This window comes from Bidens hawaiensis, unplaced genomic scaffold (assembly GCF_021521415.1).
Source record: "Bidens hawaiensis isolate Kalapana, Puna unplaced genomic scaffold, B.hawaiensis_p1.1 tig00020455_1, whole genome shotgun sequence".
NCBI classification, from domain to species: Eukaryota; Viridiplantae; Streptophyta; class Magnoliopsida; order Asterales; family Asteraceae; genus Bidens; species Bidens hawaiensis.
This window is the reverse complement of record NW_027493126.1, coordinates 261,080-277,838: the sequence shown is the minus strand read 5'-3', so window position 1 is coordinate 277,838 and position 16,759 is coordinate 261,080. Positions and strand designations below refer to the sequence as shown.

At 33.3% G+C, this 16,759-nt stretch overlaps 1 protein-coding gene across 1 annotated transcript; it reads left to right on the top strand.

The window, feature by feature from the left end:
* The first annotated feature begins 13,348 nt into the window (after positions 1-13,348).
* Positions 13,349-16,062, top strand: LOC143560833 (protein kinase PVPK-1-like). The gene is made up of 2 exons (XM_077049042.1): positions 13,349-14,154; positions 15,168-16,062. The coding sequence occupies exons 1-2, from the start codon at positions 13,349-13,351 to the stop codon at positions 15,973-15,975; spliced, it is 1,614 nt and encodes a 537-aa protein (XP_076905157.1). The 3' UTR covers positions 15,976-16,062.
* Positions 16,063-16,759: the final 697 nt, after the last annotated feature.

The window sequence follows — 16,759 nt, the reverse complement described above, 5'->3', positions numbered from 1 at the left end:
TACTTGTCGGGGCGTGAACGATCTTCGGATATTGCACGTGTCGACAAGGGGTATGGTTGTTAAATGAATGAGGTAAAGAATGCCTAGAGTGTTCTTATGTTATAATATAAGTATGTGTATATAGGTACACGAATGGCAGGTGAGTTCTATGTTCGACATGGTAAGTTAGGATGGCAAATCCCTCTAGCTTCTGTCGGACATAGACTCGGCAGGTGATGGCGTAGTTAAGGACTGCGAGCCTTATACGTGATGTAGATGATAGATGTAAATGTAGATAGGTGTCAGCATAGGAAAGGGCTGTGAACCTTATACGTGCTGGTTTTGTAGCATAGGGGAGGACTGCGAACCTCGTACGTGCTATGAGTTAGGTTGCAACATAGGGAAGGACTGCGAACCTTATACGTGTTGTGGATGTATGTCAGCATAGGAAAGGGCTGTGAACCTTATACGTGCTGGTTTTGTAGCATAGGGGAGGACTGCGAACCTCGTACATGCTATGAGTTAGGTTGCAACATAGGGAAGGACTGCGAACCTTGTACGTGTTGTGGATGTATTATGGTATAGGGAAGGACTGCGAACCTTGTACGTACCATAAACGGTGAACATAGGTAAGGACTGCGAACCTTGTACGTGTTCACGACCTTGAGTACAGGTATAGACGGTGAACTATGAACGTACTCTCGGTAGACTGAGGTTAGTGATTGTAGATATGTATGTATGTATGGTAGCAAGTATGTATGTAGAACAGAAGGGTAACTAGTGAAGTATGGATATGTATCTACGGATATGTATGTATGTGTATGTATTGTATGGCGTTCGATTAACTAGAACTCACTCAGCGTAGCTGACTTTTAGTATGCACGCAGGTGAGCTGATTATAGAGTTAGCATGAGGATGACTCACGGCATGGATTGAACGGCTGGCATCTGAAGAAAGAAGTAAAGATGTTTTAAATATAAAGTTTTGTGTTATGGTATCAAAGAAAAGATTTAATGTTTTGTAACAAATGATTGATGTTTTATAATCCGCGAAAAGTTTTAATAAACTCTGATTTGAAGAACTGTGTTTATGAGTAAATCCGACGCTAAAGTAGGGTCACCGGGTTCGGGGCCTTACATAATATTATTCAGGTATAAACATGGCTGGCCACTTGAACTTGACTGGCCACTTGAACTTGACTGCTAACAAAAAGTTGACTATCATTCACAAAATATTCATTGGGTATAACAATATCAGGTCCGGTCACACTAATATTATCACTAGCACCCTTGTTGTTTTTCATCGTCATCTTCCACAAAATTTTTACTAGCCAAGATAACAAAAGGACCACAGGGACAACAATTGGACTAAAGATAACGAAAACCGGGGTAGATATGACCAGACCGATTATTATACACACCAGGATGATTGCGGCTAGACCAAGTAATGCTCCGGCCACGGGGAGCAGCGCTACGACGGTCATTATTTGAATCAGTGACGGAAGTTGGACTAGGTTGGTGGAATGATTGTTTGTAGCCATGTTTGAAAGAGAGTATTATTGATGAATGATGAGAAATGAAGGTGTGAAGGGCTTTATACAGATGTGTGGGATAATTATTAACTGTGTTGGAGAAATATATTTAATTACGTATTTTGGGTATTTTAAGTTTTAACTTAAATAAAAATCTAACAATACTATTAAAGCAATACATATTGTTCACATGGCATTCAACTAGCCTCTCCATATCAATTGTCCACATGTCATTCAACTAGCCTCTCGACATCAATGCCACATCATTGCCAAGTCATCTATTTCCTTTCCTATCTTGTATATTATTAAATCAAAAATGATGTTAATGATGGGAATCGAACCCTGGCACAATCCCGAGATGGAAACTTAACAAATGCCACAATGACCAACCAACCAAGGACTACTGATGTTCAATTATTTGAAATAAAAATCCTATATATTGAAAGAACTATTGTAAATGGAAGGTTTTTGTAATTATGGCAATGGCTTAATTTCTCAATACATTATCAATAATCATTTGAAATTTGAAGTGTTAATCGACATTAGGTATTTTATATATATATATATATATATATATATATATTATATATATTATGACGTCATCCGGGTTAATGTCCGGTCCAACCTCTCGGGTCAGGTCCGGGTCGATGTACGGTCTGGGTCTGAAAACATTGATTTAAACCTTAAGATTTTCCACCCTAATCATTTTAATCTATCTCTCTCTCTCTCTGCTTACTAACTCCACCATCCACCATCTTCTATATTCCAGTAATGTAGATCGGGATTAATCGTTTTTCGGAAAGGTTATATATTATACTCTAATGGCTAACAATGCTATATGATTTCTGGCAAGGTTATATCTTTTTTCGGTAAGGTTTTCCGATATGGTTTTATATTTAATTTAATTGTTATATGATTTTGTAATAATATCTTTAGGTTGTATATCAAAATCCAAGATTAAATTGATATTTTGAAGTTATTACAGTTTTCTGGTAAGATTTTCCAGTAAAGTTTACGGTGAGATTTTTGTTTGTATTTATATTAATTATTATATGATTTTCTTATAATCTCGTTAGGTTCTATATCAAAATCGAAGATACAATGGAGATTTTCTCTATGTCTTTTTTACGGTAACGCGATTCAAATATTTTGGTTATCAATTAGAACATCAATTTTACATTTATTTACATAATTCAAATCTTCCATAATTGGTAATTTGTTTATTATGTGATATTAATATTAATATTTAATCTTCTCATTTCAGGTTATGTTCCCAACTTGATATAGCTAATTTCGTGGGTTGAAGATTTGTTGATAAGATTTCTTATTTTTTTGTTTAATATTGACGTATATTTTTGTTATTATTCATGGATTGTGAAAAATGACAAGGTTTTGTTGTCAAACTCATAGTATAGGTAGATTTGTATGTTAATTTAAACTTTTGTAATTGTTTATAACATATGAATTCATTTTGTTTATAATATATTAATTGTATTAGAGTTATACTTTTAATTCCAAATGATGCAGTTATCATTTAATTAATATTTGAATAATTTTTAATTACGCATAAATATCAAGATTAATGGATACAATTAAAAAAAGAATTATATAATGAAATTGATTTTAAATAAAGCAATGATGTTAACTCTTCCTTAATTCAAGCTTAAAATAAAATAACATTGATCTTAAAACTAATTAGCATTTATACCCGTTTTTATTTAAACGAAATTAAAAAAAATAACCTTATAATATTAATGACTATATAAGCAACATATCAGCCATGTATTTTTCGAATTGTTCAAATCATCTATATCTTCACAATTTCTCTACAGCTAATTTAACTTTTGTATGATATCTTTTTTTCGTTTCCCAACTTAAAAGTTTATTTCCAACTTATCAACGATGAAATTCGAAAGTTTAACCATTCTTATATATTAATATTTAAGTAATAACAATAATATTAAAACCATGAATTCTAAATGTTCCAACTTATGATAATTTAAAGAAAACAATATTTGATGGTGATACATGTACATAAAATTATTTTTCACATGACATTGTGATGAAGGTTCTGTTGTAAATTGTTATGGCTATTATATTACTGAATGTTAATATTACTTTTATTACCTAAATATTAAATATATAATTATGGTCAAACTTTGGAATTTCAAGCTAGATCAAATTAAGGTCTTGATTGTGTTTATAAATTTATTTTTGTTAAATGTTTGAATCATTTATAATTACAATAATTTGTTTCCAAAATGTCAACATTTAAGTTATTCATTCACGTTTATATTTATATCGTGTATATATTATTTTGTTGCATTTTGTTTAAGCAATTTTACTATGTTTTAATTTGTGGTCAAAATTTTGAAATTCAAATAAGAACAAATTAAATTCTTGATTGTTTTTACAAACTATTTTTGTTAAGCGGTCAATAAATTAGTTTAAAATGGATTTGACATTTCCATAATAACAAATTATATTTCAAAACTTTTTAGAGTTAAACACATATTTTTTTAATGGGTCAGCTCGGGTTTGATTTTCCTTTTAACACACACACGCGCGCGCGCACGCACACACACACACACACATATATATATATACTTATTTAGCAATCGATTTTATGATAAAAACACGAAAATACTATTATTACCCCTATATTTACTAATATGTTTTGTAATTTTTCAGGTCTCGGACTTCTTGTATGTTGAAGTATTCCTTATAGATTGCAATTTTTGGATGTTGATTTAATTAGATGCTTAATTTTTAATTAATATATGTTTTTTTTCTCATGTTATAAGTTATAAAAATATTTTAACTTTTTATTTATCTTTGTTAGTGTTTGTGTGTTTTGGTATTTGAATTTACATAACAATTTAATGTCTCATAATTTTATGTTAAATTATTCTTTTTTATATAAATATGACATTTGCATTTTACAAAATTTATAATATATACATTTACCTAAAATCTTTTTCCAGTTTAAGGTTAAACATCCATTATAATACAAATTAATGGTTACATAATGTTATTTGAAGTTAAAAATCCGTCATTAAAAATATTCCAATACCAAAATACTATCAAGATTTTTTTTAAATTCCATTAAAATACCAATTAATGGTTACACGATTCTAATTGAACTTGTATTCAATATTATATTATAATAATATGTTAATTATGTCAAAATGGATGCTTAAAATAAAACTCGCATTAAAAGTTTTTAAATCTCAAAATACTTTCTAGGTTAATGTTTTTTTAATAATTCAATATTATGTTAAAATATTTTACTTATGTAAAAAATGTTGCTTAAAATAAAAATCTCGGATCCTTAATTTATGCATAGTTATGAGCATAATAATAGTAAAATGATAATATTATGACTAACTTTATATAATTCTTATCATGAAATTCATTCTTTCATTCCAATGATGTACATAGAGATTTATGATTTGTTTATAAGTTTGTGAATTGTATTTGTACCTTTATTTCTCTTATTGACAATGCATTGAATTGATTTTGTAGTGGTTTTAGTTTTCTTCTTTGTAAGTATAAAAAATTACAACACATTTCTTTCTATTTCGATGATTGTTTAATAAACAAGACTTTATGACTTCATATATCATGATGTAGTTTTTATTGATATATCTTTTTGGCTTCATGGATTAAGTTAGAAAGATGTTTTAAGTTGGCATTTTACGTTATTTGTTGTTTATGTTATTTTATTTTAATAAAAACAACAATGCAATACCTTATAATGAATGTAAAATTATTTGTTATAAGTATTACACTATCAATTCATTATTATTATTATTATTATTATTATCATTGTCGCTATATATATATATATTTATTTATTTATATACAATTTTCACGCGTATGATACGTGTTACTAACCATTGAAAGATATTGAAATTTTACATTATTGTTTGAGTCTTCGTCTTCAATTCTTCCAACGTTATAAAAATACATTTTTTAATATGTGACAACATTTTGTTCTAAAAGTTATTTTTAGAAACATAAAATGTATAATGATATCGGTATGAAAGTTTTGTTTTAAAATAAATCAAACACCAATGTTTGGTTTGCAAATTATAGTTTATAATTATTAGTGTATAAATATATCAAAATCTTATTATAAACGTCATAAATAAAAAACATTATATAATATAAATCAATTTACGTATTACATGATATATTTTTTTACTTTTATTATAACTTCCATCCGTGTATAACACGGGTTTTCATTATTAAACATGTTATTATTTTAATGGTATATTTAATTTGGATAATATTGTTTTTTTAAATTTTCAGGTGGTGAAACAAAATGAGTTTTTTTGTTAGAATATTTGAAGAAGTTGATGGTGGTTTAATATGAAAGAACATGTGTTGATGTTTTTTTGTGGTTTGGTATACACTAACTTATTGTAACTTAAAATTTTTAATATCTAGATATTGTAAATGATTAACGTTTTGATCCGAAAGTTGAAGAAGTTTTGTGTGCTTGAATTTGTTATATAAATTTATTATGTTTAGTGCTATGTTATTCCACCCGCGTGTTACGCGGGTATATACCCTAGTATTAAATATATTAAAAGCAACATTTATTACTGAATTTTATAATTCACCACTTGTGCTATAACGATAGGAAGGCTTGGGTTCTCTAACAGAGATTCAAATTCGATCCTCGTTTGTGTCACTTTTGATTGATTATGACAATGAATAATTTGAGCTAAGCCTTAAAAGGTTGTCAATTCGAAGCCCGAGCTCACTCGGGTTTTGGTCTCACCGTGTGTTACGCTATAGAGTTATGCTCTTGTGATGGCACAACGACTATTTTCCAAGGAACACCAAAGCCAAACTCTGAAGTCAGTATGAGTCTGGTTAAGACAACATAGTCTGGTTAGAGTGTGGCAACGAGACTCTCCCAATTGGAGAGTGTGATGACCTAAACACAAAAAGGTCGTTGTTCTAAAAAAAAAATTTATAGTTTCTTTTAAATGTGTGTTATATGCAAAAGCTTAGAAAAACGGCGGCAAAGAATAATGGTCCCCCCCCCCTCCTTTTTTGCTAAGCAGTGAAATTTTACGCATTTTCGTTCGTGAAATTTTATACGTGGTGTAAATTTACCCGTTTTAATATGAAAATTCAAGTGACCCATTATGCGTTTTCTTTCAAGATTCGCCACTACCGAAAATATTATGCAAAACACTAAAACAATTACTATTACGTTATAACTTTTGACAAAAACAATTACTTTGTAGAATGTAATAATAAGGGGAGGGATATTTTGAGAACTTGATGAGTTGTTAGAACTTTAAGAACTTAATTTTGGACCATACATTTAATTAAATGGGTTTGAATATGTGGCTGAGTTTAAATTTGATTAAAAAATGAATCAGGGGAGAGAATAAATATTTTTGATAATTACACAAGTTTAAACGTTAGTTACACATGTGTAACAAGTCGATTCGGTGTGTAAAAAAATACCGTAATTTTTTGTACATCCCTTACACTTACGTATTACACATGTGTAAAAAAAATTCAAAAAAAAAGTTTGTTACGTTGAGTTCTTTCGAGTTCTTAAAGCTCAAAGCGTTCTAAAAAAAATCAATCCGTAATAATAATTACTTTGACTTTTTTTGAAAGAATAATTACTTTGGTATTAACCGGATAAAATTAAACGAACTCAAAAGTCAATCAACCATTTGAGTTAATCCGCCTTACATTTATTGCCTTTTCTTGTTCAAAATTAAAAAGTAAAATCAACCACCTCTCTTTTTAACTAATTCTTTTAAACAACTTCTATAGAACCTTAATATTTTTTAGTACAACGTTACTTTTTTTTAAATTATACTATAAATAAAAATGTGGCTGACATATCGTGTATACCATACACGATAAGACACAAACACAAAATGTGTACATGACACGAAAACTTATCGTGTACCTGTATCCCGAACACGAACACGAACCTGTTACTACCTGGTATACACGATAATACACGATAAGAGTTATTTAGAAACACATATTTGACAACATGTTTAGTGAAACAAAAGCCGAAGAGAGAATGTTCATGAGTGGTGAGTGGTGAGTAGTGACGACTGAGAAACAGAGAGTGAGAATGTTTTAGGAATTTAGAGTTTAGAAAACTTATTATAATAATATATATATTTAATTATAAAAATCTAATCAGGTACTTAACATGTACTTAATAGGTAAACACGTATTTTACCTATTTAGACACGCAAATTAACAGGAAAATTCGTGTCTACATGTTTAGTACACGAAACCTGTTAAGGCCTTACCTGTTAAAGTTGTGTAGGTACGTGTCATGTATTCGTGTCTCGTGTATAAATTGTCAGTCCTAAAATAAAGTATAGTGTATTTTAATATTTAATTAGAGTGTACACTTTCGATTTTGAATAAAAATAACCTCAATATATGAACATATATGTTATTTGTAGCATTCGGTTTCTCGTACCACTAATATTGTTTGCATATGTCACACCCTCAAAATCCACTAACGGAGTTTTACCGTCGGAGGGTGTGAACTAACAGGATCAGATTCATTAGTTATAATCAAACCATAAAACAAAGTTTCAAACCCATGAAAACGTTTATGAGTAATTAAATGCGGAAGCGTAAAAACCATAGAAACCAATGTTGCGTCACGCAGGACGACTTAAAACCCAATGATAACAGTTTAAAATAAGTTTGCATAATTAAAAGTGTTTCAAGCAATGCATGATCCTAAACCGCACGCCCGCCTCGGCTACCTGAGAATAACATACTAAAAGTGTCAACACAAGGTTGGTGAGTTCACAAGTTATATAAAAATAAAGCGTTTAGCGTTTGCGTTCAGCGTTTTGCGTTACAGCGTTTTGCGTTACAGCTTTTTGCGTTACCAGATAGTGTTATGTCAATTATATATCTATAGGTAGCTAGCCTATAAAACAAGTATCACTACGTGTTCGACACCGAAGTTGACTGTTTATCATTTGCCTTGCCACCAGGTCATCCAGACCATGGTATGTGTTTAGCCAAGATTACACCCGCTCGACATCCAGTCGAGTTTAGCGTTGGGTGGGGTTTGTCAAACCCAGTAGTACTACTCAACAGTGACTCGCTATTATCCAAATATTAACCGGTTCGATGTTATGAAGGACTTTTGTTATTGTGTTTGCCACTTAGTCTTTACAAGTGATATATAATCTATATTAACAAAATCTTAAATGCGTTTCGGAGTATGTTATCTCCCCCAAGTGAAAAGCGTTTAAAAAGTTTAAAGGGGGAAAGTGAAACTCACTGTTTGCGAAGAAATTCCCAAATTAAATCACCAAGATGCGCGTCACAGAAAAACTCTCTCTAGCGTTCTAAAACAACAAAGAGATTTTTCTAAGTGTCGGAATATTATCGAGTCTCTAGACCCGGCACATAATACCTATGCACATAACATGTTTCGTGTTTCGTTTGTGAATCGTGTGTGACTTTAACAATGTATTTGTGATACATTACATGTGTAAGCAATCATATACGTGTCATATATTCATAAAGTACATCGCTAGCTATTACTCCCCGTAAGGGCAATTTGGTCAACACATAACAATTAACTAGCAATTATTCCCCACGAGGGCAATTTGGTCAAATCATTACAACCAATTAGCTATTATTCCCCGCAAGGGTATTTTGGTCAAAACACGATAATAATTTAGCAAGTATCATGTTTCATGCATTTTCACAAAACTCAGCAGCTAGTTTCACCGAGACAGAAATTCTACTTAAAAGATTGTACTATTCCACCAATCATAGCATCTCAATTAATTTATCAAAAATCATCACAAAAGCATATATGTCTTAGGTTTCCAGAACATATTTTATTATATTTTTATTCCACATAGTTTTCTCACAATCATCAAATCATTACAGCAAACTCACAACAGTCAAATTCATGCGCAACAGAATGTTATTTGCAATTCCCGTTAAACGAAAAATCCAATAAATGCTAGACCACTTGGGTTAGGTTCCTAACTCAATAAGTCAACTTCCAGAAGTGGAACCAACCCAATTGGTCTCGTAGTTCATGAGATATAACATTTACAAAACAACCTAACAGCAGGTCTAACAGCTCAGCTTTGCACAACGTTTTTGTAAAATCATAAAAGTTAATTTCTGCACGTCCAAAAATTGCAAATTTATATTCTTTAGAAACTAGACTCAACCTAGTTTACTGTAGTATTAATAATATCAACCAATTCTCACATTTACACCTCGTTACAGTCAATTAAACATCAATAACACAATCTGTCCAGAAACTGTTTGCATCCAAACTCAACATATTAACTATCTATGGACCATCATGCATTCATATAACACTCTAGACTCCATAATCACTATCCATGCACATCAATTACACATTACATACATGATTAGGGTTTTTGTTTGAACTCAAATCAAAGACACAACAATTAACATGTAACAATATCCAATCTAGTTATCAAATCATCATCAAATCAACAACAATCATATTTGTTTCATACATACATAAAATCGGCCATCTAGGGTTTTCAATTAACCCATTAAACATCAAAATCAAGTATAAAGGATGCATAGGATAGTCGTTTATACCTTCCTAGCACCTTAATCTTCGATCAAAAGTTGAAATTGATGGTTGTATGTGTGTGTATTGGTGACGGCAGCCAAGGGAGGGGTTTGGGGTTTCCGATCGGGATTAGGGAGAAAAGAAAATAAGTTAGGGTTTGTTTATTGTTATTATTTATAGAATACTATGTTACACTATGGCCCCTCCACTTCTAAGTATTACTTTTCCTAGCTTAAACTAACTTGTTTACAAGTTTACGTTTATAACCATGTTATCACATAACACATAAGTCCAACACATAGTTATCACATAATTATTGTTTTGACGTTTTTCGTTTATTCATCAACCGTTTGCGTCAACTCGTTTGCGTTTCGGTGCAATTCCCGAAAGACTACACATGTAGTAAGTGTTAAGCGTCATTTAAACCCTAGTTTAAATGTAATGAAGTGTGCGTTATAGATTCAGTGATCTTAAGTTTGAATTGACGGAGTTGAGTTAACGGAGTTAACCTGAAATTGACGATTGTCACATCATAGCCCATCCAAGAACTCATGAAATTCCTTTTAGCTGTCACGATGGAGACTTCTCAAGGGATCACTTATCTTAGTCCCACCGAAACGCGCCTAACTGTGAAGTTTTCATATACTCCACAACCAACTAAGCCCAAAACACGTTGATAATTTAAGAGGCAGTGCATTCTTTTTGAACCAATAACCCCTCATGTCCATAATCAATGTGGAAATTACCTAGGCTGTTACATTTGGCCGTGTGAATCTTCTATGTGTCGTTACATTATTAATCACCCAAAAACCCAGATATCAACGTGTTAATCTAACTTTCGTCTTAAACACGAAAAGTTTACATTCTAAATCCCAAAATCCATAGATCGATGTGTTCATATTACATACGTGTGATATCTTATTACATATATGTAATATTATTTCATTATATTTGTCAAGTCGCACATTCTATTACATATACGTATACATTATATGCAGGATTAACATGGGGAATTGAATAACTCACTGTGAGAGAATGAAAAAGCGATGTTTGGCTGCTCAATAGAATGAAATCAACGATTACGCATGAAATCTCATTTCATCAAAAACTTTCATTCCCACTCCTTTTTTTTTTCATTTCATTCCCTTTTCATCTTACTTTATCAACACCACCACCTAACAAGTAACAACAACCACCCCCACCCCCACCCCCACCACCTGACTGCTAGAGCCACCCCACCATCATTGCCATTGCATTTTTTTATTTTGATAAAAACAAATTATTTTGACATTTAAGTATTTTTATTATTTTTATTTCATTCCAACATGTTTTGTGTATACCAAACAATATAAAGTAATAATTTCTTTCATTTCCATAGATTAACCAAACAAGACAAATGAATGTTAATGATTCATTTCATTACGTTGTCCATTTAATTCATTTCCTCATTACATTCCCCCTCCATTCCTTTACCCACAACCAAACCAGGTCAAGTTCTCGTACACATACACCCAAAAGACAGGGGCGACCATAAGGTGTGGCCGGGTGGTCGACGGTCACATGTCCGACACCCCGTAGGCCCGATATTTTTGTTGTAATTTATATGTATTATTATTAAAACAATATGTATATTTAGTGTTTAAACACAATTATATAAAATCATTAGTTTGGTCTAGTGGTAAAGGGGTATTACTCCCAACCCAAATGTTGTGGGTTCTGCTTTCATTTGATACATGTTTCATCCTATTTTAGTATTTTTATGCAAAAGTTTTTTACACTACCCAATTATAACCAAATAAACTCATATAAAACTTAAATTGTTTAAACCCAACAAAATACTCCTTTTAGTTAAGGTCTAAAAAAAATTTCGACTTCGTCCCAAATTCTTTTTTGCTTTCTCGAGCCGACCCTGCCAAAAGATAAAAGAAAAAAAACTTCTAAATCTTACTTTTCATTAATCTATCTACAACTTTAACCTAACATATTTCAAATTTCAAATGACAAACACAATTTAGTTTGGTGAGAAACATAAGAATAGATCTAGACACTTGGATCTAGAATCTAATGGTTGAGATTTATTGTTCTTAAAAACATTATAGTGTCCTTTGTACATGGTATAGTGTCTTATTTTCGTGGTGTGTTTTATTTTAAAGTCTCCTCACACTACTTACAAAACAATTATTTTTTATTTGAACTCTTTTATATAATCCTGTATATATGTGTGCGTGTGTGTCTGTGTTATTTATTCATATAAACTATGTAGAAGACGATATCTCATAACCTCGGAACGGTCACTTCGCATTCTAAACAATAGTTTAATATAAGCCGAAATATTTTATTTTTATATCCCGAAATGGTCATGTCTTATATTCACAAACTTCTTATCTTGGGTATTTACACTTTGCCGTTCAACTTTTTGAAAATTGATATTTCAGTATAAAATTTTGACGGGTGTTACATAGCCCCCCCTGACGTGTTCCGATCCAGATATGATAGTTCACTCCTGATACGATTCAAGACCAATACAAATCCAACAATGGTGCAAGCCGAAACCGGTTACGCCGATAACACGTCTGTTTCCGGTTAGCATTCAACCGTTGGTTACGCATCATACGTCAGTTGACACATCATACGTACATCGTTGATTATGCGTCGTGTCCAGCGCTGTTAACGTGTTGGATGCCGGTTAACGCGCCCGGTAGGTTGTGGTTGTAATGATAAATTCCAATTCTTTAAAAAAAAACATATATATAAAAAAAAGAATTAGAAACATCAAGGAGGCAATATGTAAAATACATGAACAAAATCTGTGTTTGCATATTGCCTTTGCTTGTAACTTGTTGTATAGTGAGAATGAACCCACATTCTTTATACCTCTAATTACAAATACCCACAAATGATTCAACAAATTCTCACTCAAATCCTTTCTGGGTCTTGATCTTTAATATTGTTTCCACAATACCCACAACTTATTACTCATCGACATCACCCAATTCACTCACTTTCTTTAACCACTCATGAATCTTTAATCAGGTACGCATTTTGAACCGTATTAACAAAATTCATCAATTTTATTCATATTCTGTTGAATTTACGTTCGTAATTCGTTCAATGCAGTTTAATTTGATAAGAATTTAAAGATTAATTGATCAATTTGACCCATGAATGTGTTGATAATCAGAATTTTGTTGCAGGGTGTATTTGTGCTTGATTCAATTGTGGTTGAAGTTGTTTAGATGGATTTAAATAATAATAATAAATCTGCAACACATTCTGTTTGCAGTTCAAGATTTTCATACAAAACCACTTATGATTACACCCCGAAAGACGGTCCGGGCCCGGGCCCGGGTGAATCGAACGAGGGCCGTGGGCCGGGTTATAATCCATACGGGTTCCATCTGAGCCCACGGAACAGTTTATATTCAAACACACATTTTACAGAAGCTAAAGAAAGTTTCACTAGTACAGAACTGACAGAAGTTGGTGACTTTTCGAGTACGTTAGAGAAGAGCGTTGAAAACGGGCTAACTAGTGTGTCGGGTGATTATAATGGGAGTAGTAATAAAACGAGTATATATCGGGAGAGTACGGGGAGTGATGTAAGCGATGACAGCAGCTCAAGTAGTTATAGTAGTGCGGTTTATAAGCCGCATAAGCAGAATGATACGCGGTGGGAGGCGATACAAGTTGTGAGGGCGAAGAGCGAAACGGGCTCGTTGGAAATGAGACATTTTAGGCAGTTGAAGCGGTTGGGGTGTGGGGATATTGGAAGTGTTTATCTTTCTGAGTTGATCGGTACAGGGAATTATTTTGCTATGAAAGTGATGGATAAAGCGGCTTTAGCGAGTAGGAATAAGCTTTTGCGGGCCCAGACTGAAAAGGAGATTTTGCAGTCGTTGGATCACCCGTTTTTGCCCACTTTGTATGCTCATTTTGACACTGAGAAGCTGTCTTGTTTGGTGATGGAGTATTGTAATGGTGGAGATTTGCATGCTCTTCGACAAAGACAGCCCAGGAGATATTTTCCCGAGCATGCAGCCAGGTTAGTGATCTTCCACTTGTGCTTTGGCTGTGGTTTTTCCTCAACGGGTCAAAACGGGCTGGGTAGGGTAGGGTAGGGTAGGGTTTGGTTATAGGTGACTGTTATGACCCATTTACATGTAAATGGGCCGATTCTAGTTACGTTTTGTATAGTCAAACGGGATATATAGAAAAACGAATAGTTAAAAAGAAATGGGTCAAAATGGGCTGGATTAGATAGAGGTGTCCATTATGACTCGTTTACATGTAAATGGGCCGGTTCTAGTTGTGTTTTAGATAGTCAAACGAGTAATATGGAAATGATATAGTCAAACAAACAATATGGAAAAAGCATAGTTAATAAGAAACGGGTCAAAACGGGCTGGGTCGGATTGTGTTAACGGCGTCCATTTTGACCTTATGTTTTGCATAGTCAAATGGGTAATATAGAAAAGTAATAGCTAAAAAGAAGTGGGTCAAAACGGGCTGGGTTGGGCTGGGTTATAGATTTTTGTAATGACCCATTTACATGTGAGTGGGCTAATTCTAGTTATGTTCTGTATGGTCAAACATGAAATGTAGAAAAGTAATGGTTAAAATGAAACGGGCCAACTCGGGCTGGGTTGGGTTCGATTAAAGGTGTCCAGTATGACCTGTTTACATGTAAATGGGCCAATTTTAGCTATGTTTTGTCTAGTCAAAACTCAAATGGGTAATACAGAAAAAATAATAGTTAAAGAAGAAACACGTCAAAATGGGTTGGGTCGGTTGGGTCGGTTGGGTTAGAGGTGTCCATGATGACCCATTTACATGTGAATGGGTCCATTCTTGTTATTTTTATATTCGAACGAGTAATATAGAAAAAGAATAGCTAAAAAGAAACGGGTCAATACGGGCTGAGTTAGAGGTGTCCGTTATGACCCATTTACATGTGAACGAGCCGATTCTAGTTATCTTTTTTATAGACTAACGGGCCAAATTCATAAAATTTTATTTTGGCTAAATTAATGGTTAAATTGTGGTTTCTATGTATAGGTTTTATGTAGCAGAAGTCCTCCTTGCTTTGGAGTATTTGCATATGCTGGGGATCATTTACCGAGACCTTAAACCCGAGAACGTGTTAGTCAGAGAAGACGGTCACATAATGCTCTCAGATTTCGATCTCTCTTTGAGATGCGTTGTGAACCCGAAACTCGTTAGATTCATGACCCCCACCGTGGAACCAAAAGCCTCCGGTTCATGCATCCAGCCCGCTTGTCTCGAGCCAGCCTGCCTGATCCAACCGTCATGTTTCGGGCCCCGGTTCACAAACAGTAAACCGAAGAAAGAAAGACTATACAAACCCAAGACCGAGGTTTACAACCAAATGATCCCACTCCCGGAACTCATAGCCGAACCAACAAGTGCACGGTCAATGTCGTTTGTCGGGACCCACGAGTATCTAGCTCCCGAGATAATAAAGGGTGAGGGGCACGGGAGTGAGGTTGATTGGTGGACATTTGGGGTGTTTCTTTACGAGCTTTTGTTCGGGAAAACACCGTTTAAAGGGGAGAGTGATCGGGCCACTTTGTTTAATGTTGTCGGGCACCCGCTGAAGTTTCCCGAAACGCCTTCGGTTAGCTTTGCGGCTCGGGATTTGATTCGGGGGTTGTTGGTTAAAGAACCGCAGCACCGGCTTGCTTACCGAAGAAGGGCGACGGAGATTAAACAGCACCCGTTTTTTCAGAGCGTGAATTGGGCATTGATCCGGTGTACGACGCCACCGGATGTGCCGGTTGGGTTGGCAGGGGATGTGGATGTGAAGTCTACTACTGGTAGTTACTTAGAAGTTGATTTCTTTTAGGGTTTAAAAAGATTGAAATTTGTAAAGAATTTGGTGGGAAATTGCATCTAATCTGTCTTTGTCTGTGTATTAATGAAGTTTTTGTACATGCACTCCTAGTATTACCCGTCATATCAGTCGTTTCAACTTTTAAACGGATGGTTCAAGTTAAATGGGTCATTTAGTTATGGCGTTTCCAGTTAATCGGCCTTCGGGTTTCACTCTTTAATTATTCAATCCGACTTACTTTCATCGAGACCGTATATACACTATATTATATAATCTTGAAAAATATGATAAATAGTATATAAAAAACCAACTTGTAAAGTTTGTGTTCTTTAAACGGGAATATCTTATAGAATGGGTTTCAACTTTCAAAAGTGTTCCAATTAGGTCCCTCGTGCATATTTTTCTCAAATTGGGTCACTAAATCTTCAAATCGAGTCTCACCAATTTTTTTGTGCGTCAAGAAAGAAATGGGGGATAAGATGTGGGGGATGGAATTTGCAATATATGTAGTTATATTTAAAAAAAACTAATAAACATTTATTATTTTAAAATTTAAAAATAAAAAATAAAAATCACGTCGCCACTTAACGTCAACATTAAAAAAAAAGATAAAAAGATTCCTATGTGAGACAAAAAAGAAAAACGCTAAAAAACATGTTAAAACTTTTAATTTAATAAATTATGAAAATTGAGTGACTTAATTGGAACACTATTTAAAGTTGAGTGACCTAATTTGAGATCTTTTGAAACTTTGTTACTTTCAAGTTTCTAACTAACTCTTGACACATTAACTTTT

Bases quoted from the DNA above. Each gene is read 5' to 3' on its own strand.
- LOC143560833 (XM_077049042.1), top strand. From the start codon at position 13,349: ATGGATTTAAATAATAATAATAAATCTGCAACACATTCTGTTTGCAGT. The intron at 14,155-15,167 runs GTTAGTGATCTT...TTCTATGTATAG, and splicing joins TTTCCCGAGCATGCAGCCAG to GTTTTATGTAGCAGAAGTCC.